This window comes from Drosophila takahashii, chromosome 2L (genome assembly GCF_030179915.1).
Source record: "Drosophila takahashii strain IR98-3 E-12201 chromosome 2L, DtakHiC1v2, whole genome shotgun sequence".
In the NCBI taxonomy this organism is placed as follows: domain Eukaryota; kingdom Metazoa; phylum Arthropoda; class Insecta; order Diptera; family Drosophilidae; genus Drosophila; species Drosophila takahashii.
This window is the reverse complement of record NC_091678.1, coordinates 29,571,035-29,594,641: the sequence shown is the minus strand read 5'-3', so window position 1 is coordinate 29,594,641 and position 23,607 is coordinate 29,571,035. Positions and strand designations below refer to the sequence as shown.

Here is a 23,607-nt window from a genome sequence, read left to right as displayed (position 1 = left end):
TTTTTAATTTTAACTATTTGTCCTCAAAAGACAGCAAAAAAATTCTGTCAAATTTAACAATTTTATAAAAAATATGTATTCATTGACGACGGAATGCGACGGAATTGAATTCGATAAATCAGAAATTTCATGTCACACTACGATAGAGTAGTGCTCTATTTCGGGCTCTCTAAAAAGTTCCCCGACACAAGAATTCCGAGAAAAATATTAAAGTTAAACAACTTTTTGGGGGTATTACAGGCAAACGGGATCTTGGTACCAATACATATCTTTCTGATTTCATTCTCAAAAAATTTAAAGTTTCTTTGTAAGAGAGAAATAAAGAAAAGAAAACTTAGCTGTATTATACAGCTGCGGTCAATTAATAGTAGTTTTTCCGCCCTTCGTTTTTAAAGGTTTGCTGTTTATTTAATCAAACAACGTATCCATGGTTTAGTCAAAACAAACGCCCAGCTGGTGATACACTCATTTTGTATTTCGTGCGATAATGCTGAGAATCTCGTTTAAAAATCCCCCAACCACGATGACAATCGAATTACTTGGTGAGATCGTCGAGGAACTTATACGGTAAGCATGACTTGACAATTTAATTTCGCTACTTGAGCTTTTCTTATCTAAAAAAATTATTAGAAAAAAGCTTGTTAAACCGAGTATAATTTTTGTTCCGTAATCATTCCAGCTCAAGTGATAGGTCATTTTGGTAAGGAAGTCTAAAATTTACCAAAATGACCTATCAAGAAAAACGTGTGTGTTCTGACATGAGCATTTCAAACTGTTTTATTTATGGTATATCTCAAAGAGTGTCTAAACAGTTAGTTTAAAAGTCGTAAAAAAATAAATGTTTGAAAAGATATGGACAGTAAAAAATGCATTTACTTTCGAATCACACGTTGACAGGCGATAGCGCGAAGCCGCTGGTCGTGGTAATTGCTTCCATCAATGCACAAATGTTTCTACACATATATATATATAATATTGCTGTCATGCGATTACAATTATCAATGACCTAATATTTAAATCTTTTGTTTTTCTTAGCTAGCGATTTTCATTATTACAGAACAGCATTTGCCATTGGAAACACCTCTGCATTGAAAATCACAATGTGGAAATCGGTCTTAACAAAATGCTGTAAAGAACAAAAGTAAGTTGTGTTTGGTATATTTTCGGTGGCGCAGGGAGTGCTGATAAACATTCGTCGAAATTCAGATTGGCACAGCGATCTAAATTTCTAGTTGACAGTTCTACTTCCTTACTTGACATGATTACCATGGTGAAAATTATACCCATTCGACTCATTGATCGCGCTGGACGGGAATTCCCTTAGTCCTTAAATCCAACCAAACAAAATGGTGTCCAAGAAAATAATAATATTTTACGGCGAGTGGCGGCTAGCATTTCTTGTGCAGATGAATTCCTACTAAGAAAATTTGTTTTACTTACGCGTCAATGTGACTGCTAATTTTGACAGGAAGTCGGACTCCCTGTTAACGATTTCTCAAATCCAACTTAAGCAGGCCATCCACAGTCGAATTTGTTCGGCGAACATGTTCGTGTGTTCATCGTTGGTGGTAGTGTTCGCGTTTAGATTTCATATAAATTTGTTCGACGTTTTGTTCGACAAAGATAGAAACGATTCTATCTTGCCTGTGCTCGCGAAAATGTTCGTCGAGCTGTGGATGGCCTGCTTTAGCAGATTTGAACCTTTGACTTTACGCTCCACAGCTTAGTTCTGTGCTTTTCACAACTGTGATACAAAATAAATTAAATTTAAAATTTATTCGGTTCGAATCCTTAACTGCGTTTTGCGAAAAATTCACCGAGGCAAGGATTCCAAGAAAAACAAAAGAGAACGCTTTAGGGCCGGTTTCTCGAGTGCCGGCTAACATTTTTCGAACAGATAAAGTCCCTGCTAAGCCATTTTGGCTTTTTCGAGCATCAATGTGAGAGCTCAATGTGACAAGAACTCGGACTCCGTGCTAAGCGTTTTTAAATACACCAAGCAGGGTAATAATAGTTACTGGTACGAAAATTGTACCATGTTGTTTCTTTGGATACATTTTCATTTAATTATTATACCCGTTACTCGTAGACTAAAAGGGTATATTAGATTCGTACAAAAGTATGTAACAGGTAGAAGGACCCTATAAACTATATATATTCTTGATCAGGATCACTAGCCGAGTCGATCTAGCCATGTCCGTCTGTCTGGATGTATGAACGCTGAGATCTCGGAAACTACAAAAGCTAGAAGGTTGAGATTTTCCACACATATTCTTGGGCTTCCTTCGCAGCGCAAGTTTCAGCCGAGTGCCACGCCCCCTCTAACGCCCACAATAGCTCACTAAAATGTGTCCGGCGCCCACACCTTTAAAGATTTCCCAGAATTATAAACGCAATTTTGTTGTGCATATTTATTCCTATCGAAATGTAGAAGACATTTTTCAAATCGGACCATTCATTAAAAAGTTATACGCTATCAAAAAAATGTTATATATCCATCTCCCTTGCACTCCCTTTAGCCGAGTGACGGGTATTAGATAGTCGGGACACGAGCCCGACTATAGCGTTCTCTCTTGTTTTTTATTTATATCTCGAGTTGCGCTTATAATGTCACCCCTTAACTTTGCCAAATAAAGGTCGGAAAACTTTGAATAATAATAATAATAATAAATTATGAATTTATTACAAAAGTAATTCATTGGCCACAATTTTAAAATGAATAGCTATTAATATTTTTAAAAGTTTTAAAAAAAAGTGTGAATACTAATAACTATTTGAGCCTGCATACCATGACATTTTTTATTTATTCAATTCAATTATATTTGGAAAGAATTCAATGAATTACTAAATTATTTTGAATGAATTAATTATTATAGTCAAATAGTCTGAATTTTAGGAATTTGTCAGAATTTATTTTTTGCTTCCTATTAAGAACCAATAGAAAAAAATTTTGAAAAAACAATGTTAACTGCATAGTGTATAAAATTCAGGCAGATTGAACCACTAAATTATGGCCGTTTCCAAAAAAAAGTGGAAATGCCGTTTAAATTATGTTTTATTCCATTCATTCTATTTAACACAGAAATCAAATATTAAACTCAAAATTCACATTGAGTCCCTGACATAAAACGAAACAAGAGAGTACGCTATGGTCGAGTACCCCGACTATCATATACTCGTTACTCAGCTGATAAAAGTGCGAGGGAGACGGAGATATACATTCAGAAAAGCGACTGCTTGCACTGCTTGAATTCATTATTTGCTCATAACTTTTTAATGAATGGTCCGATTTGAAAAATGTTTTCTAAATTTTAATATGTGTAAATAAACATAACAAAATTGTATTTTTAAGGAGTTGTTTGCCAGACACCTTTTAAAATCGTTTAAGGCTATTGTCGACTGAAACAAACTAGCGCTGCGTACGAAGCCCAAGAATATGTGTGAGTATTCCCAACTTTCCAGATTTTGTTGTTTCCGAGATCTCAGCGTTCAGACAGACGGCCTGCAATTATAATCAAGAATATATATACGTTTATAAGGTCACAAACGCTTCCTTCTAACTGTTACCGCTATGACAGGAACTAAAACAAATTGAATAGGACATGTAGCTTTTTTTAATCCAAAAAAACAAAAAAGGGTAATTTTAAAAAGAAAATTTTGTCCAAACCGCTATTTTTTGACTTCCATAAATTTTAAACTATAGCATTTAGCCAAATTTAACAAAGGCAGTACAGGATCCTAGGACAATAATTTCATGCAAAGGGACAAAACATTTCATTTTGAAAGGAGCCCCAAAATCTTAATTTTGAAATAACTTTTGAACGGAGCATAGAATTTAATCATATGACTCCTCATTCGACGCGTGTTGTCAATAGGAATACAAATCAGCCAATGGAAAGGGTAATTTATTCCCACCGCCCCCAAAAACTCTTATTTTCGTCGGTAAGCCCTTGGAGATTTAAAATTTGACTACAATAGCAACATGAATTACCCAACAGCAAAATATTTTATAATTAAAAAAAAATATATATAATTAAATTTTTCACCCTATTATTCCTATGGGAGCTATTGGATATAGACGTCCGATCGGAACGCGCTTTTACCCCAATCAAGGTATGCACAAAATAATTTGATTTAGAAAGATTCATGTCAATTGCTTTTACACTGCGCGAAATATCCTAAAAAACATTAAATTTTAACCCTATTATTTCTATGGGAGCTATAGTATATAGATTTGCGATCGGCACGATCTTTTACCATGATCAAGGTAAGTACAAAAAATACGATATGGAAGCCAGTTATTGCCAGTTATATCAGATTGTTCCTATGGGAGCTATAGGATATAGACGTCCGATCGGGGGGCTTTTTAAACTTGATCTCCGTACACATGTTTTAGGACGGCTATGAAGCTATGAAAGTTTCAAATCGCTAGTTTTTAAACTAAGCTAGCAAACGGTATTGATACAGGCGGACATGGCTATATTGACTCCCCTATTGATATTGATCAATCTCTAAAGATTACAAAATGAAAGACCGATTTTTAAGAGGATACGACCGCAGCCCTAACTGTAAGAGCTAGAGCATCCAAATGTTTGCACAGTATTCCATTGGGGGCGTAGGCGCCTACTAAGATCCGACATGTCCCCAAACAGCTCCAACATCTATATTTACAGCAAAAAAAAAAGTTAGGTTATCTAAAGTGGTTGGAATTTCGAAATTTGGATTTTGCCAAATTTTAGGTTTTCCAAGACCTAATTAGAAATTTAAAAGAAATTTCGATTTCCCCCACAATTTGGGGGCTACATTTAAAATTAACTTTTCGATTTTAAAAATCTAAACCGCTGCTCCGATCAAGATGATTTTTGGATCATTAGTTATTCTTTGGCCCAATGATTAAGTTTCATTTTTTAAGTTTTTAACATTATTTTAAGTATTTTTAACGAATTTATTTAGATTTTCTAAGTTATTGCGTAGCATTTTGTGGGAGCCTTCCGACAGAGCGAAACCCAGAGAGCGGATGCCAAGAGAGCGGCGGCCGAGAGAGCAACAGCCAAAAAAAAAACTTGATGCGGGGGAGGGGATAGGGCTGCGATGAAAGGGGAGGGGAAATGGTCAATTTAGGTTAAAATTTGCTTTGAATTTTAAAAACTTATACTGCTGTTCCGATCAATAGTCAGTTCTGTGGATCAAATGCTAAGGTTATATTTTCAAAAAATAGTTTTACATTTTGTAGCAGAAGTAAGAGCCCTATTTTATTTTCACCATGGAAGAAAATAAAAAAGTACTACAAAATTTTGTAAACAAAGCCAAAATGTTTCCAAATTATTTTTTTTTTTTTTTTGGGGTTTAAGTTACCGCGTCACCCGTAAGTGATGCGGAATTATTTGGCCGTAACTTATTTGCATGTAACTTTTTTTTTAGTGTATTTGACATAATTAAAATTCCAAAAAAAAAATTGTTAATAATAGGCGCTTCAATGTACAAATTAATAAAAACACATTTTTAGCCATAATTTACAAATAATAATTTTAAAGTTTTGCACGAAATAAGCTGTGACATTAAGGGGTTATATACCTTTATGAGCGAAAAAAATTGAGGGAACTTTGGATTTTTTTTCAGGTGTGTAGCAATTATTTTATGAAACTGAAGTTATTATTTATTGTTAGTACATGTTTTTATCGAAACAACAAGCCTTTGATCTTTAAAATATATGAATAATTTACAAAGTTATGGCAATTCTCTCGGAACCCTTTTTTTTTTTATAGCGGCTTGCGGTGACCACGATTGCACAAGAACTATTTGATCGATCTTCCTCATTTTTTTTAAAATTATTCGTAATGATTGTGCCGAGTTCGTGAACGATTCAGTTTTTATGCGTCAATTTTGATTTCGCAGAAATCGAAAAATCAACTTTTTGGAAAAATTGTTACTGTATGCAGAAAAAAGCAAATATTGTGAAAAAATAATCGTTCACGAACTCGGCACAATCATTGCGAATAATTAAAAAAAAAAATAAAGAAGATCGATCAAATAGTTCTTGTGCAATCGTGGTCACCGCAAGCCGCTATAAAAAAAAAGGGTTCCGAGAGAATTGCCATAACTTTGTAAATTATTCATATATTTTCAAGATCAAACGCTTGTTGTTTCGATAAAAACATGTACTATCAATAAATAATAACTTCAGTTTCATAAAATAATTGCTACACACCTGAAAAAAAATCCAAAGTTCCCTCAACATAACATAACTGCATTTAAATTTTGGTAAATTATCGTATAGTTTGTTAGCTATACGAGTTTAAATGTTAAGTTTACCCCTGCACGAAATAAGCTGTGTGCCACTGTATATTTGGAAATGTTTTGATTTGCTTATATGCACAATACATGTTCAATACAATAAATACACACAATGTGTGTGTATGTTTCTACTTGAAAGTAGGAAATGTGTTTTAATACAAATAATATTATTTTTATTATATTTCCTTTCATCCAATGCAAAATTTGTAATCGATCAAATGTAGATTCTGAAAATAATACGTTACTTCGCCACTTTTATATGGGATGCAAATCTTTTCGTCCTGCAAGAGTACACTTGAATTAACATACAAGTCAATTTTTTAAAAATAGATTTTTTCACTTGATCACTTTTTTTTATAAGGAAAAACAAGTGATACAAGCACAGAATAAAAGTGAGTGGGAGTGATAAATTTAATAATTATTATATCTATTATTTTATATCTATTTATTTTTATTTATTTATTTATTTTAAATCACTGTTTTTCCTTATGAAAAAATCAAATAAAAAAAGTGATCCAAGTTAGATAAAAAGTATAAACATGCCTACTTTTACTTAGATCACTTTCATTTATTATATAGCTCTGCTAGTAGCCATCTGATTCTCTCTTTTGAAGGATCTTCCACAGAGATTGGTTACACAAAGGTTTTAAAAAAACGCGCAAATAAGAAATAAGAAAGTCCTGACAACCTAATTTCCTAACTCCAAACTAATTTTAAGCGAACAAAGTCGTTTCGGGTATAGCTAGTAATATACATAATTATAGTAATATACTCCGGGTATAGCTAGAAATATACATATTTACTTTATGGGGTCGGAAACGTCTGCGTTACAAACTTCTGACCAAAATTATAGTACCCTCTGCAAAAAAAAATAAAAAACTTACATCTTTCTGTATAAAATAAAAATATCCTCTGCAAGGGTTTAAGCCTAAGTCGTTACAAACTACTGACCAAAATTATATTACCCTCTGCAAGGGTATAAATCAATTTTTTTTTAGAAATGAAAAACCCTACACCTTACTGAATAAAAAAAAAATAGCCCCTGCAAGGGTTTAAGCCTACTTACCGATATTGATTTACTGGCCCCCTACTATACCTTATATCCCTGCAGGAAAAATGCGAACTAGTCTGAAAAACAACTAGTAATACAACTAAAATAACAGGGTCTAGAAAATTTGTGCTAGTCGAAAAAATAATTAATACAAAACTAGTAAAAAAGAAACTTGTCTCGGACTAGTACCTTTCTGACAAAAAAAACCTTAAAAATATTTAACTGGTAGAACAAATACATGTTAGGGTCTAGTTAAAAGGCAACTGGAATTTAACTAGTTGCAAATGAAACACATATGATCCAAAAATATAGCCTAGAGTGTAAATGTCTTGGGAAATTTAACACTAAACAAATCAAACACTCGAGGTCCTCGGTTCAATCCCCAGTCTCTGAACATTTTTTTTTGTTTTTTGTTTGCTAGGTGATGCTTTAGTTTTATTTAAAACTTTGTTTAATCTGTCCGAGGCAATATATATGTGAAAAATCGCTGTTTTTGAATTATGTCACACTAAAATTCATAAACCTTGTTAGGGCAATACAAAATGTGATGCGTGTATGGCTCAATCAGTTAGTGTGTCTACAAATCCAAAGGTCCCGGGTTCAAGTCCTAGAGAGGGCGACTTGCCTCAAAAAAAGTAAGTTTGTTTTAATTCCATTTAATTATCATTTACTGTATTTGATTACATAATAATTATCAGAAATTCTCTAAGGACCGCGCCTATTGATTGGATACTAAATTAGGAGAGCGTCAAGTTAGACATCGTCAAGTACTAGTGAAATTTAATCACTTGATGGTTTAGAGATTAATTTTTAGTTTTTTCGTGAAAATATTTTTTTCAGTGTAGTTTAACAGCTGTAACCGTAAATTGGTTAACAGTCACTGGTGCAAAACTAGTAGCAAATGGACTAGTTGTTTCAGACGACAAGCATATGAAAAATGGACCACTTCGTTACAAGGAAATGGACATAACTTTAACTAGTTAACCTTCATTAATGGTCCAAAACTGATTCCGTTTCCTGCAGGGATATTTAACTAGAGAGCACACTACAGTCGGATGTCCCGACTATTTAATACCCTATCTAATAGATATATAAAACTTTGATCGGCATTACTGTTTAACGAATGGTCAGACTTGAAAAATGTATTCTACATTTAGATACGTATGTATTAAAAAACACCTTTTTAAAATCTTTTAAGATTTGGGACACATTTTAAAATCGTTTAAGGCGATTGAGAGGGTTAGGGAGGGCGTGGCAAGATAAAACAAACTTGCGCTGCGCAGGAACCCTAGGAACCTGTGTACATTATTAATTCCAAATTTTTAGCTTTTATAGTTTCCGAGATCTCAGCGTTCATACGGACAGACAGGCGGGCAGTCGGTCAAGAATATGAATATGAATGATCAAGAATATTTATACTTTATAGATCCGGAAATGCTTCATTCTACCTGTTACATACTTTTGCACGAATTCAATATACACTTGCCAGAAAAAGTATGCGTACAAATATTTTCCGCAACTTTAGAGCTTAAAAAAACGTCTTAAAAAAATTCGTAAAAATGTCATTTTAATTTTAACATTTAGTACACATATTAAGCTTTAATTTGACGTAACTTATTAATTTCTAGCACCTTTACTTTTCCTAATATAAATAAAAATGTACAAATTGGCCGGATTTCGCATCAGAAAAAGTATGCGTACAAATGCATATGGTATTAGAAAAAGCCATATTTTGGGCAAAGTACGTCGAGTTTAGTACGGAGTTTGATACCCTTTATGTTTTATAACTTCAGTCTACATATTCGTCATCGATTGGACCAATGTCCTTGCATCCATCGCCGTTATTTGATTCCATTCCTCGACATTGAGTTTTTTCAGGATATCCTTGGATGCAAGGGTGTGAAGGCGAGTCCTGCCCTCCAGGACATCACAAAAATGCTTTACGGGATTGATATATACTATTTTGATGGCGAATGTAGCTGTTTTACACATAAAAGCTTTGTTTTGTGGGCGCAATGTTTAGGTTCGTTGTCCTCTTGGTACCAAAAGTCCTTTTCGAGTCCCACTTTCAGGACGCTTTAATTTCTTGTCTTAAAGTGCATAAAACAACCAACAAAATGAGGTATCGTTTATTAAAATCGGTCAACAACTTAACGAGAAATGGGTATAAAAACTTTCTTATTTAGATAGAAGGTTAGTTTTTTTTGAAATTCGTATGAAATTCGTGCATTACGCCAAAGCAGTTGTTTGTTTGGTTATATGGCTAGCCATTTCTCGTTAAGTTGTTGACCGATTTTAATAAACGATACCTCATTTTGTTGGTTGTTTTATGCACTTTAAGACAAGAAATTAAAGCGTCCTGAAAGTGGGACTCGAAAAGGACTTTTGGTACCAAGAGGACAACGAACCTAAACATTGCGCCCACAAAACAAAGCTTTTATGTGTAAAACAGCTACATTCGCCATCAAAATAGTATATATCAATCCCGTAAAGCATTTTTGTGATGTCCTGGAGGGCAGGACTCGCCTTCACACCCTTGCATCCAAGGATATCCTGAAAAAACTCAATGTCGAGGAATGGAATCAAATAACGGCGATGGATGCAAGGACATTGGTCCAATCGATGACGAATATGTAGACTGAAGTTATAAAACATAAAGGGTATCAAACTCCGTACTAAACTCGACGTACTTTGCCCAAAATAATGCTTTTTCTAATACCATATGCATTTGTACGCATACTTTTTCTGATGCGAAATCCGGCCAATTTGTACATTTTTATTTATATTAGGAAAAGTAAAGGTGCTAGAAATTAATAAGTTACGTCAAATTAAAGCTTAATATGTGTACTAAATGTTAAAATTAAAATGACATTTTTACGAATTTTTTTAAAGACGTTTTTTAAGCTCTAAAGTTGCGGAAAATATTTGTACGCATACTTTTTCTGGCAAGTGTACCCTTTTACTCTACGGGTAACGGGTATAAATATGAATAATAATGTCGCTCGTAAAGAGTGCTTAAAAGCAACAACACAGCACAGCCAGCATCAGCAAATATGACAAGATTGACAATTGCGGACTCGAATCGTGTTTAGTTATGCAATTCAGCCTACGACTCGGACTGATACTGATACAAACTCATATCTACATATGTATGTATGTACAATGAACATTGTACATACGTGGAAGATAGCGATTCTGCGTGCAAATAGTACAAATTAATAACATAAGTGAATTAAATTTAATTACATTCAGACAGGGAGTGAGCGAAATCGAAATACATCACACACATCGTTGAGGGTGCGAATGAAAGGGATCGGGCGAGTCTAGCAACAGGTAGTGAACTTTAAACTCGTTCACAGGCGCACTTTTGTGTGTGTGTGAGAGAGTTTTGAGTGGTATTCGTGCGAATGAGATTGCTTCATCCGTCCTTGCCTCTGTAACCTTGACCGCCAATGCAGCATATCGTTAATCTTAACATAAAGGAATTATGGATTTTGTTTTTTAACTGCGCCTGGCCTATTGGATTGGCTTTCCAACAAAGGAACTCAAAGAAAACTCACCGATCTGAGTACGCCGTTTCTAGTCTCGCCCAGAATCACTTGATTAAACTCTACGGTTTCTTTGATTCTTCCTGCTTTTTCGCTCTCTATCCGTTTTGTGCACAACCAATTTCTATTCACAGTTAGTGAAAAGATAAACCACGATCTTAATTTAAATTGAGCGAAGGTGGATAGAGGTGAGGTGGAAAAACATCGATGGAAATATCGGCATCGATGTTTTTTTAATTTTAAAAACACCGATGTTTGGCCTTAATCATCGATGTTTATCGTTTTATATACATACATGTCTTGTACATTTTTTATATTATATTTTATATTACTTACTGTTTTGTTGGTCTTGTTGCCTGATGTCGTGTACATTAACGGAGACCTGAATACAACGCCTTTTCAGCAGAATCTGCGCAATATTCATTTAGGTAAGTACATATGTACAGTGTAAGTATTTGTGCCTGAACGTGCAGACATTTGTATAAAATATTATATTAGGGAGTTACAGAAAAAATTTCTTACTTGCCAAAAAATAAGGCATTTTTACACTCATGTTTTATCGATGTCCATCTCCATCTCTAGTAAGAGAAGTCGCTGGAGCAGGAAATCTATCGGTAATATCGATGGCCTATGGCGCCTTCCCACAGAGAGCCATTCGTAAAGTTTTGTCATAACGTGGGAAGTTGTTATTGCTTTTATCATTGCAGCAATGTTTCAAATGCTGTTCTGCGATTACAATTATCAATAACAAATTATTTAAATCTATTTTTTACTTCGGCTCGCAAAATGACAATAGCAGAACAGCTGTTTTCAGACGCATTTGTCAATGGAAACACCTCACGTCCGCCTATCGCGCTGCTAATCGAAAAAACACAAAAATACCGAAAAAACCGCATAAGGGAAAAATGCCTTTAGTCTGCCATCCTAATTTGACGGACTCATTTAAGCGATACATTATATGGGTGCGTTCAGCAGAACAACATGATACCTGATCACTGATGAATTTCTTACGATAGTTCTGCTGAACGCACATGATTACTAATCAAGATGCAAGAATTTTGCATCAGTGATCAGGTATCAGGTAGCGTAAAAATATAGCCATAAATTCGGTGGAACTCTTTATAAATGTTGAGCCATTTTTGATTTTTATGTATCTACGATAGCTGTGGTCAGTGCTGCAGTTGCGGGGGCAGGAAAAATATTTTTTTTTTAAATTGTGCGCGCACTGTTTGATATATTTGTTTACTTTTAAGTCATGGCAATGTATCATGAGCGTTCAGCAGAACAAACTTGATCACTGATTACTGATCCATCAGTGATCAGGTATCATGTTGTTCTGCTAAACGCGCCCTATGTTTTTTCGGTGCAACTCGGAATTCTTCCTCTTGACTGTGAAATATTGAACGTTGACTACGAGAACAAATCAAATCAGTGGCTGGAAAAAATTAAATAATGCTGAAGTTCTGTTTTTTGGCTATGGTTTAATTATTTGTAGTTCGTTATGAGCGAAAAAGCATTTCTTATATAAGGTAAAAAGGTAGCAACTTCAATCTTTACATGATATAACAAGCATTGTATTTTTCCTTCTTCCTTCAAGGTTTCTTTATGTTTTTGTAAAAGCGGCAGCCTATGTGAACAGTTTGGGACCTATTTTTCGATGTAGCAATATTGGGCAGCTGTGTGTAGCGGGTGTTTTCGAGTCACCCACATTAGAACTCTTGATTCGGTGTAAAAAATACCTTTAGTCCACTGAGCAAAGCTTTATCGATAGATAATATCGTCTATCGATCAATTCTATGCCAGCGACCAAGCAGTTCAGCCAATTAGTATCGATATCACCACTATCGGGGGTGTCACAGAAATCCATTCCAACCGAATTTCCCCCGAAAAGCAAATCTCGGTGTCCCAGACGTCATTTTTGACGGTTTCTAAATCCCCAGTACTTTGCCGGACGTTTTGATAAAATTAACCATCTTACAAGTGTTTGTCTAAAATATAACTTTATTTAAGACAACTCTAATGAATTTTATAAACTATCTGCTTGATAAAATTTTCATATTTACTTCGGGTTATCTTTAAAAATGTGATTCTTTATAAAACCTCTCGAAAAAATTACCTAAAAAATAACCGTTGGCAAACCATCCAAAGGGCTGTCCATATATTACGTAATCACGTTTTTGGTTATTTTTGACCCCCCCCTGGAGATCAAAAGTAATCTTGCAAAATGGTGGCAGCAGTGTCGTGAAAAATGACCTATTTTTTGCCGGATAAGAAAGAAGAAGAAACATGAAACTAAAAGTAAACAATTTTGGTTTATTATTATTTTAAACTAATAAACGTAGATAATTTTCAAGAGTAAATGGCTGCGTTTAGCAGAACAACATGATTACTGATCACTGATGGATCAGTAATCAAGTTTGTTCTGCTGAACGCTCATCATACATTTCGACGACGTAAAAGTAAAATATATAACAAATATTGCGCGCGTAATTTGAAAATATATATTTTTCCCGCCCCCGCAACTGCAGCACTGCTCACAGCTATCGTGGATACATAAAAATCAAAAATGGCTGAACAATTATAAAGAATTCCACCGAATTTTTGGTTTTTTTTTATTATTTTGTTAATAAGTTTCGATATTCCGACTATCGATACATGCCAGAAGTCATGTATCATGTATCAAGAAAAGGTAGCGTACTTTTTTTTCGCTACCTGATCACTGATGCAAAATTCTTGCATCATGATCAGTGATCATGTGCGTTCAGCAGAACTATCGTAAGAAATCCATCAGTGATCAGTGATCATGTTGTTCTGCTGAACGCGGCCAATGAGTTAAATCCCCATGGTTTACTATGTAAAACCACTTAATGACCAGTGAGAATTTTGCATTAGTGATCAGTGATCAGGTAGCGTAAAAATAGTTCGCTACCTTTTCTTGATACATGATACACGACTTCTGGCATGTTTCGTAGTTGAAATATTGAAACTTATTAAAATAATAATTTAAAAGAAACTTAATCACTGATTTCTGATCCATCAGTGATCAGTGATCGTGTTGTTCTGCTGAACGCGGCCAATGTTAACTTAACCGAGAAACAGCGAAGACAGAAACCAAACACCGATGTTTTCAAAATTTACAAAAACATCGATGTTTCTACAAAATTTTAAAACATCGATTCGATGCATGTTTTAATCGATGTTTCTCCACATCTATCGCATGTAGACTCTTTCATTTAGATTTTGTTTTGTGAATTCTTTTATTTAACGTTCAGATCGCGCTGCCGTAGCAATACATCGTTTCGACTGCGACGCGCAGTGCCCTGCCTTACTTGTTTTAGAAACTGACTCGATTTGGGTGATTGGCTAAAATACCTGTAGAGTCGATGGTGCTGGGTCTGTTTTAGCCAACTAGTAAACCAGCGGATCCCAGGCGGACCAAGAAGCAGACAAAAATGCCTTTGAAATTTTTGAAAAAATGTCGGCAATACAATGTTACTTCCAAGAGTTTGTTTGTTATATCAGTGCATCACCTGCTGGGTGAGTAACCTCTACCATACGGAAAGGTGTTGTGGCCACAACAACGACTACTGGGGAAGCAATACATACATTTGTACAATAGAAAAAAACAACCAATCAATAACAACGCCATAAGTTAGCAGCTGAATTAGACTGTGTCTTATTTATTTGGGAATTTGAACATTCATAAAGTCGATTGCTATAGATATTCGCCCTATTTTACTTTCGATGGAACTCACAGTGAAAGAGACATTTCCGCCCACATAAAGTTATTCTTAATCTGCGTCAACAGCAAATCGATCTTGCCATGTCCGTTTCTATGCGAACTAGTCTCTCAGTTTTAAAGCTATTGCGATTAAACTTTCCAAAAAGTCTTCTTTCTACTCGTACTTGCCGGATAGGAATACTAGATACTAGCCATAGGAATAGCTGGAGAAATAATAAAAACAAGAAAGGCAGCTAGCTTCGGCCAGCCGAAGATTATATACCCTTGCAAATCATAGCGTTCTCTTTTGTTTCTTATAATTTTTACATTTATTTTTCTATCTTCCTATGGCAGCTATATAATATAGTCGCCCGATTATTTTTAAATTAAATTCGAAACTCTGAAATATTAAACCAAAGGCATGTCCCAGAGAAGAAGAGAATATAATAAAAATCAACAAAGATATAATTTGTTCCTCTTAGGGCCGGTTTCTCGAGTCCCTGTCAAAGTCCCTGATAGCTATCTGTTCGAAAAACTTAAATACCAGATAAACTGTTCGTAAAAGCAAATCCGCTTTCTCGACTGCTTTAATTTATCTGAACGAGAAACAATTACAGAGTACTGTTAACGCATAGAATTGAGCTGTGAAGCGCAAAAAATGGCATGCTTCGATTATTTCATCAGCTGTTTGGGTATAATTTAAAGGAAAAGTCAGTTGTGATTTCGTTTCTTCTTTATAGTTGGCTTTGGGAAATCAGCTGTCATTCTATCGAGTCGAAAACGCTTAACAGGGACTCCGAGTCCCTGTCAAAGTTAGCTCTCACATTTATGCTCGAGAAAGCCAAAATGCCTTAGCAGGGACTTTATCTGTTCGAGAAATGTTAGCCGGCACTCGAGAAACCGGCCCTTAGTTTGCATTTAATTTTCCGACCGTTCCTTTTGTGATAGTGATCCGAATTCATTAAAATTAAATTTCAAAAATTTAGAAATATTTAAAAAATAATATTCCCAAGAGTAGGTCATATTTAAAAAAACACCGAAGCAATAATTTTTTTTAACGTTCTTCTCTGTTTCCTATGGGAGCTATAAGATATAGCTGTCCGATCCGTCCGGATCCGATTTATATGCTACCTGCACTAGAAAGAAGACTTTTGGGAAAGGTTTATCCCGATGGCTTAAAGACTGAGAGACTAGTTTTCGAAAAAACGGACAGAAGGATGGACAAACTGACTTGGCTAGATCGACTCTTCTAGTGATGCTGATGGTGGCGTCGGAAACGCCTACTAATTGCGTTGCAAAGCTCTGAATGAAATCATTATATCCTATGCAAGGGTATACAAATTATAGATTATACATTTAGGTGTGCATGTTGATTGTGAAAATTTAAACTAAATGTTAAACAAGGCAAAAGTAGGCTTTAAAGTTTGAATTTTCATAAATTTTCAAGTCATCCTTTAATTTTAACATGCGGTTAGACTCAAAGATAAAACATGGTCCCACTTTTAAAAGAAAACAAGAGAGAACGCTATAGTCGGGTTGGTGTCCCGACTAAAATAAACTTGCACTGTGTAGGAAGCCCAAGAATATGTGTGGGAAATCTCAACCTTCTAGCTTTTGTAGTTTTCGAGATCTCAGCGTTCATACAGACGGACAGACAGACAGACAGACAGTCAGACAGACAGACAGACGGACATGGCTAGATCGACTGGGCTAGTGACCCTGATTAAGAATATACATACTTTATGGGGTCGGAAACGCGTCCTTCTAGCTGTTACATACTTTTGCACGAATACAATATACCCTTTGTCGTTGTCGCTGAACCAAGGTTTTTTATTTTATTTATTCCAAATTTTGATTTTTAGAGCAAAGAAACAATTACGTAAACCTAAAAAAACCTTTTTGTTAATATCGCCGCCACTTCCGCAGTAATCAAGTGAAAAAGTGTGTAACAGGTAGAACGAAACATTTCTGGCTCTATAAAGTAGACATATTTTTGACAAGGATCACTAGCTAAGTCAATCTATCCGAGTCACACTAGCCATGTCCGTCTGTATGAACGCTGAGATCCCGAAAACTATATAAGCAGCAAGACTCTTGTTACAAGAGAGAACGCTATAGTCGGGTGGCCCGACTATCACTTACCCGTTAATAGTCCGACTTGAAAAATTTCTTCAAAATTTCGATAGGTATTGATAAACACAACCAGACGCCTTTTAAAATCGTTTAAGGCGATTGTGGGCGTTATAGGGGGCGTGAACATGGACTGAAACAAACTTGCGCCTCGTAAGAAGCCCAACTTTCTAGCTTTTGTAGTTTCCGAGATATCAGCGTTCATCCGGACGGACAGAAGGACATGGCTATATCGACTAAGCTAGTGACCCTGATCAGGAATATATAGCTCAAAAACTGAGAGACTAGTTTGCGTAGAAACAGACGGACATGGCTAGATGGACTCGACTATTGGTGCTGATGAAGAATATTTATGCTTTATGTGGTCGGAAACGTCTCCTTCACTGCGTTGCAAACATCTGACTGAAATTATAATACCCTCTGCAAGGGTATAATGAAATGTTTTATCATATGGGCACTTCCATATTATCGCTCGGGACATTTGCACACAAGAGCAAAAAATTTGAAAAAAATGGATTTTATTTTTAATAATGCGCTTTCCTGGAAGAGTGAAACTTCCCAAGCTCTATTTTGTGTAAAAATCTTGATTTTGTAACACTTTTAGTTCTTAGGATATCGTTAAAAAACTGCCGTATTCGCTAGGGGTAAAAATATAAGTGATTTTCGGGGAAGTTCATTTAACACTAGAATTTAGCGAATTCTGATGGAATATTTGAATGCGATTTTTGTTAGAATGTTGTCCAAATATGTCGCTGTGAAATGGTTTTGGTTTTACTCAAAAATGGTTTGCCGTTTTTATACCCTTGCAGAGGGTATTATGATTTCAGTCAGAAGTTTGCAACGCAGTGAAGGAGACGTTTCCGACCCCATAAAGTATATATATTCTTGATCAGCATCACTAGACAAGTCGATCTAGCCATGTCCGTCTGTCCGTCTGTTTCTACGCAAACTAGTCTCTCAGTTTTTGAGCTATCGGGATGAAACTTTCCCAAAAGTCTTATTTCTATTGCAGGTAGTATATATGTCGGAACCGATCGGATCGGACAGACGGACATGGCTAGATAGACTCGGCTATTGGTGCTGATCAAGAATATATATACTTTATGTGGTCGGAAACGTCTCCTTCACAGCGTTGCAAACATCTGACTGAAATTATAATACCCTATACAAGGGTATAAAAAGACCGAACTACTATATCATATAGCTGCCATAGAAACGATCAAAAAATTAATGTGAAATAATCAGGGACCGTAAATAACAGTTATTAATGATTTTTATTTTAAAAGGCCTACTGAGATTTGTACAAGTTTTAATCAACAATTTAACTGGTTTTTATGCACTTTATAGACATAAACAAATAACAGTTAAATTGCTTTCCAGATTTGTTGAAATGCATATACTTTGTGGACAAAATTAAAAGGAACGTTATTTTTGACGTTTAAAACTAAATATCACAGTAGTCTTTTTAAAATAAAAATCACAAATAACTGTTATTTACGGTCCCTGGAAATAATTGGAAAAGTAACATTTTTGCGATTTGTAAATTAATAGAATAATCTGCAAGGGTATATAAGCTTCGGCCTGCCGAAGCTAACTACCTTTCTTGTTTTTTATGCAGTTTCAACCACATTCGCTCGGAACATGTCGCTCAGAACATTTTTTCTTAGCGTTTTGTTTTGTTTCTTTACCTCTATCCCTCAAGTACTGGCTGTTTTGCTTTTAACTTAATAGTTTAACATTTAAGTGAAGCATTCAGTACAGAAAAATGTCACATATTAGCATTCCTAAAGGATAAATTCACAACTGAAGACGGGTCCAAAAAATAACAAAAAAAATAGCCAAAAACTGATTTTTGCGTATATTGGTGGGGTTTGTCATAAAAATAATCAAACTATACTCAAAATTTGTAGTTAAGCTCAGTACAATAAAAAAAATCCAACTAATAAAAAACTAATATCGGGGCAAAATCATGTGGAAATATGTTTTATTCAAGTTTAAAGATTTTTGGCTTGGTGACTTTTCGGTGGAAGTGCCCATATAATTATTTTATAAATCTCAAATATTGGTTAGTAGGGATTTCGACTCCAGTTAACGGTTTAATGCATTTCCCTCTTTAAGACAGTCATTTTGGAAGAACTATTTTAAAGGCGTCGCGAATAATTCCGTTTATAAAACGTATGAGTTCTTGACACGTTGCTTGTGGTGGTTGTTTTTTGAATTTAGACTGTGTTGAGTGGTGTAGGCCGACGTTAGAATTACGTTTTTAATGTCACTTTAATTGCAGACACTTCTAGTACGGTGGACTGCACGATCAGCTCGGAGAGTAAAGGACAGGAGTGCCTAGACAATGTCTGCCAACGTCTGCTGATTCAGCAACCCGAATTTTTCGGATTACGATACCTAGTCAAGAGCAAGGACAAGGAGGACGAGTTCAAATGGATCGAACTGGAGCGCTCGCTCAGCCGGCAGCTGGAAAAGAACGCGGCTGGGCCCAAAATTTACTTACGAGTACGACACTACGTGACCACTGGAGTTCGTCACCTGAACGACGAGGCCACGCGCTTTTACTACTTCCTTCAGCTAAAGAGCGACATATACGAGGGCCGCATCGCCTGTGACATACGCACGGCCATACTGCTGGCGCTCTACTGTCGCCAAGCGGAGTACGACAGCTACCAGGGCGACAAACAGAGTAAAGACTACCTGAAGAAGTCACTGGTCCTGCCACGCAACATGCAGGGCTTGGCCAACGACGACAACATGCTGGAGGGTTTGATCGTGGAGGTCTTGCAGCAACAAGCGGGAATTGCACATCTGGGTCAAAGCCAAGCGGAGGAGATGTACATACAGTGCTGCCAGCAACTGGACGGATACGGTGAGGAGCGCTTTGCCGCCAAGGACACGCTCGGCAACGATCTGCTGCTTGGCCTCGCCATTAATGGGATGGTGGTGAACGCTGACAACGGACGACAGTATTTTCCTTGGAAGGATTTTCACACTGTGACCATCGACAAAAGAACAATTAAGATCGAGCAAAATAAGCTGGACGGCGGCGGCAGCATCGTGGGAAGCTTTATTTTCAGCGAGGCAGACACGGCGCGCTATTTCTGGAAGCTCACTATCAGCCAGCATAAGTTCTTTAAGCGCTATATTGACACCGCTACGCCGTCGAGCCTTGGAAGTGGAGCTGACGGGGAGAGAGGTCTTCTGGGGGTGGATAGCGTCGGATACGTGGAGTACGACTACGTCGAAGCGGCGACCGCCGAGCAACTGCAACAGCATCAGCAACAGATCCACCAACAACAGCAGATGATTTCCTCGAACATTTCTCTGGCGGCTAGTGCCAACCAGTTGGTGGGACAAAGCAGTTCCTGCCAAGACCTAAGCAACAATAACCTTCACGGTAGCAGTGGCATACTCCACCACGGAAACAGCAGCAACAATAACACCGAGGAGCGAGAACGTCTCAAGGCTATGCTGCCTACATACCGCCCTGCGCCGGACTATGAGACGGCAGTGCAACTCAAGTACAGCAATCCCTCGGCGGAGTTTCACAACGTGACACTGGCATTGGCCGCCCCCGGCAATGCATACTATGCTGGCTCACAGCCGGATGTTCACAATACTGGTGTTCACAACGAGAGCCTCCTGTATGGTCACCTTACTGCGCATCGTTATCCAGACGTAGCCCAGCCGGCCGCAGCTCTACACCACCACATCAATCTGTACCAGGCGCAGTCACATCCACAGCCTATAAGCACGACTCAGGCGTATCTGGAGCTCTCACAACGAATGCACATGATGCGTCACAAGGCACCTCCGCCGTACGTGAATCGCCTGAGCTCCTCATCCACGCCTGACCTTGCCGTGGCTTCCCACCGTCCTCTGCAGGGCTACCGCAACTATGTAAGTGGGTCCTCACCCGATCTAGTCTCCAACCGCACCCTCTTCAATGGCGGACAGTTCGTAGCCCTGGCTGCTGGCGCGCATGCCAGCAACATTCCCACTTCCTCCGGAGCCACCATGATGCACCAGTACCAGTATGTGAGCCACATGGGTCACTCGCAACCCTACCTTTCACCGCACGGCACCTTTGAGAACCTTAACATGATCGAGGAGCAGCCGTCCATTATGTCTCAGCTGCGGCAGTCCGCTATAAGCCAGGCAGCAGCTACAGTTCCGGGAGCCGTGGTCACCCAGAGGTAAGGCGGGGCTCGGATCATAATCTCAGCCAATATTTAAATTTCACTGTCAAAGAAATAGCCCAACGATAAACGCTGCAAAACTTGAAAGTTTTTTAGCTGCAGAGTAATACCCCATTCTTGGAAACTTTCTATCACGTCACAGTTTTGAGAAATCCGTGGTCAAAGTTCCAAATTTTCGATTTTAGGCACTGTCTATGTAAGAATTTTTAATGGTAACATCGGCATAACTTAGAAAAGTATTTGGTAATACTTTAGTTAAATGGACCGCGATTTCTTAAAAAATTTACATCAGCGGTCGGCAGCGTCCTATTAAATAAGCATAAGATTTACACGCAAAAAGAAGTTGGCGGTCAGCCATGGTTCTCTTGTAATTATATTTCTAAGATGCGTGTTTTGCTATAAAAACAAGTATGCTTTTCTATAATTTGCTATATATATCATTCTTTGTCAAATTAGGTACAATCAAAGGTACAATTCTTGAAATCTGAGTAATATGGTATTATAGGAAACCAGTCTCCATAGCTGGGAAAAATTATCCTCAATGGACAGCGATTTCTTAAGAACTCTTTAGGCTATGGATGACGAACATGTATATTTATACCAGGGACCGTAAATAATGATTATCGATGTATTTTTCAAGCAAAAAAATCATCCACTTGGAAAAGCCGTACAAACAAACGAATTATACCAATCGGCTACTATTTGTGTGCTCTATCCATATTAGAGCCCTGCATGAATGGATCCAATGAATTATTTTGAATTTTTTTTGTTATATGAATGAATTAATTAGAATTTTTGAGTTTAATAGAATTGAATGAATTTGAATTTTGAGTTTAATAGAATTGAATGAATGAATGGCATGAATTCCGAAATAATTCAAACGACAATTTATTTTGAAGAAGAAAGGGCCATAATTTTGTGATTAAATCTGCCTGAATTTTATTTACTATGCAGTTAACATTGATTTGTTAAAAATTATCCACTTTTTGTTCTCAAAAGAAAACAGAAAAAAAATCTGGAAAATTCAAAAAATTCATAAAATAATTCATTCAATTCATTCAATTCGAAATGAATTAGAACAACATTCAATTTATTTCATATAGAATTGAATTAAACAAATCAGAAATTTCATGGCATACTATGATAAAACAAAAATTGAATGATTCATGCAAGGCTCTAATCCATATCCGCAATGATCTTTTACTTCTTGAGTTTTATACATTTTACTCCATTTTAATAATTATTTGTTGAGTTTTTTTCAATCGCTCAAAGAATAATTATTATTATTGTGAGCAAAAAAAATATCGATCAAAAAATAATGATTATTTTTTGAGCGTTATTTTTTCGCTCAAACTTATAATGATTACGGTCCCTGATTTATACCCGTTACTCGTAGAGTAAAAGGGTATATTGCATTCGTCCAAAAGTATGTAACAGCTAGAAGGAAGCGTTTCCTACCCTACAAAGTATATATATTCTTGATCAGGTTCACTAGCCGAGTCGATCTAGTCATGTCCGTTTGTCCGTCTGTATGAACGCTGAGATCTCGGAAACTACAAAAGCTAGAAGGTTGAGATTTTCCACACATATTCTTGGGCCTCCTATGCAGCGCAAGTTTATTTCAGCCGAGCGCCACGCCTCCTCTAACGCCCACAATCGCCCACTAACGATTTTAAAATGTGTCCTGTATAAATGCAATTTGGTTGTGTATATTTATACCTATCGAAATGTAGAAGACACTTTTCAAATCGGACCATTCGTTTAAAAGTTATGTGTGATTGCACTGCTAGCTGAGTAACGGGTATCTGATAGTCGGGGCACCCGACTATAACGTTCTCTCTTGTTTTTAATGAAGATATGCATGCAGCAACGCAACTGCTTGCACTGCTTGAATATATTATTTGCTCATAACTTTTAAATGAATGGTCCGAATCGAACAATTGTTTCTACATTTCTCAACTTTTTAGCTTTTTCAATTTCCGAGACTAGGTTATAGGGATCCTGATTAGGAATATACAGGGGTGGTCAAAAGTATTTTCACAAATGTTAATGGTAACTGTACTTATATTTTGAACTTATAATATAAACTTTTGGCACCTATGGAAAAAGCACAGCAATTCCGTTTAAATGACACAAAAATGTTCTTAACTTATTAAGACCCCTTTGAAAAGTGAGCAAATTTTGCGAAAGTCAAATTTTCAACTTTTTTCCTGGGGCCTAAAACCAAAATGTTTTGATGCAAAGTTGTTCCCCAATCAAAATTAATAATAACTGCAAAAAAAATGTTTAAAAATAGTTTTCCTTGAATTTTTTATGATTTTTTGAATGGAGACATCTCAGTAAAATTTTGTATGAAAATTAAGAAAAAGTGGCTAAAATAGCTATTTTCAAATAATCATAAAAAATACAAGGAAAAATATTTTGAAATTTTTTTTTTTGCAGTTATTATTAATTTTGATTGGGGAAGAACTTTGCATCAAAACATTTTTTTTTTAAGCCCCAGGGAAAAAGTTAAAAATTTGACTTTAAAAAAAAATTGTCTAATTTGCTCACTTTTCAAAGGGTCCTTAATGGGTTAAGAAAATTTTTGTGTCATTTAAACGGAATTGAAGTGCTCTTTCCATAGGTGTCAAAATGTTTCTATTATAAGTTCAAAAT

The 23,607-nt window shown here is 36.3% G+C and overlaps 2 protein-coding genes across 5 annotated transcripts in view; one reads left to right on the top strand and one right to left on the bottom strand.

Annotated features, from left to right (window-relative positions):
* Positions 1-11,314, bottom strand: part of Cpr (Cytochrome P450 reductase) — a 30,405-nt gene extending 19,091 nt beyond the window's left edge. Inside the window, exon 1 of one of the 2 annotated variants that reach the window (XM_070212374.1) lies at positions 11,230-11,314. The gene's annotated coding sequence lies outside the window, so the exon portion shown is untranslated. Of the gene's footprint in view, positions 1-10,905; positions 11,080-11,229 lie in introns of those variants that run through there. The other variant, XM_070212371.1, reaches the window with a different exon arrangement.
* A 2,774-nt stretch (positions 11,315-14,088) lies between these two features.
* The window catches only part of Pez (protein tyrosine phosphatase non-receptor pez), a 67,727-nt gene continuing 58,208 nt past the window's right edge, over positions 14,089-23,607 (top strand). For 2 of the 3 annotated variants that reach the window (XM_070212358.1, XM_070212363.1), the window contains exons 1-2: positions 14,089-14,430; positions 19,029-20,946. In XM_070212358.1, coding sequence (XP_070068459.1) covers positions 14,346-14,430; positions 19,029-20,946 — 2,003 coding nt within the window. In that variant the 5' untranslated portion in view covers positions 14,089-14,345. The remainder of the gene's footprint in view (positions 14,431-19,028; positions 20,947-23,607) is intronic. The other variant, XM_044393692.2, reaches the window with a different exon arrangement.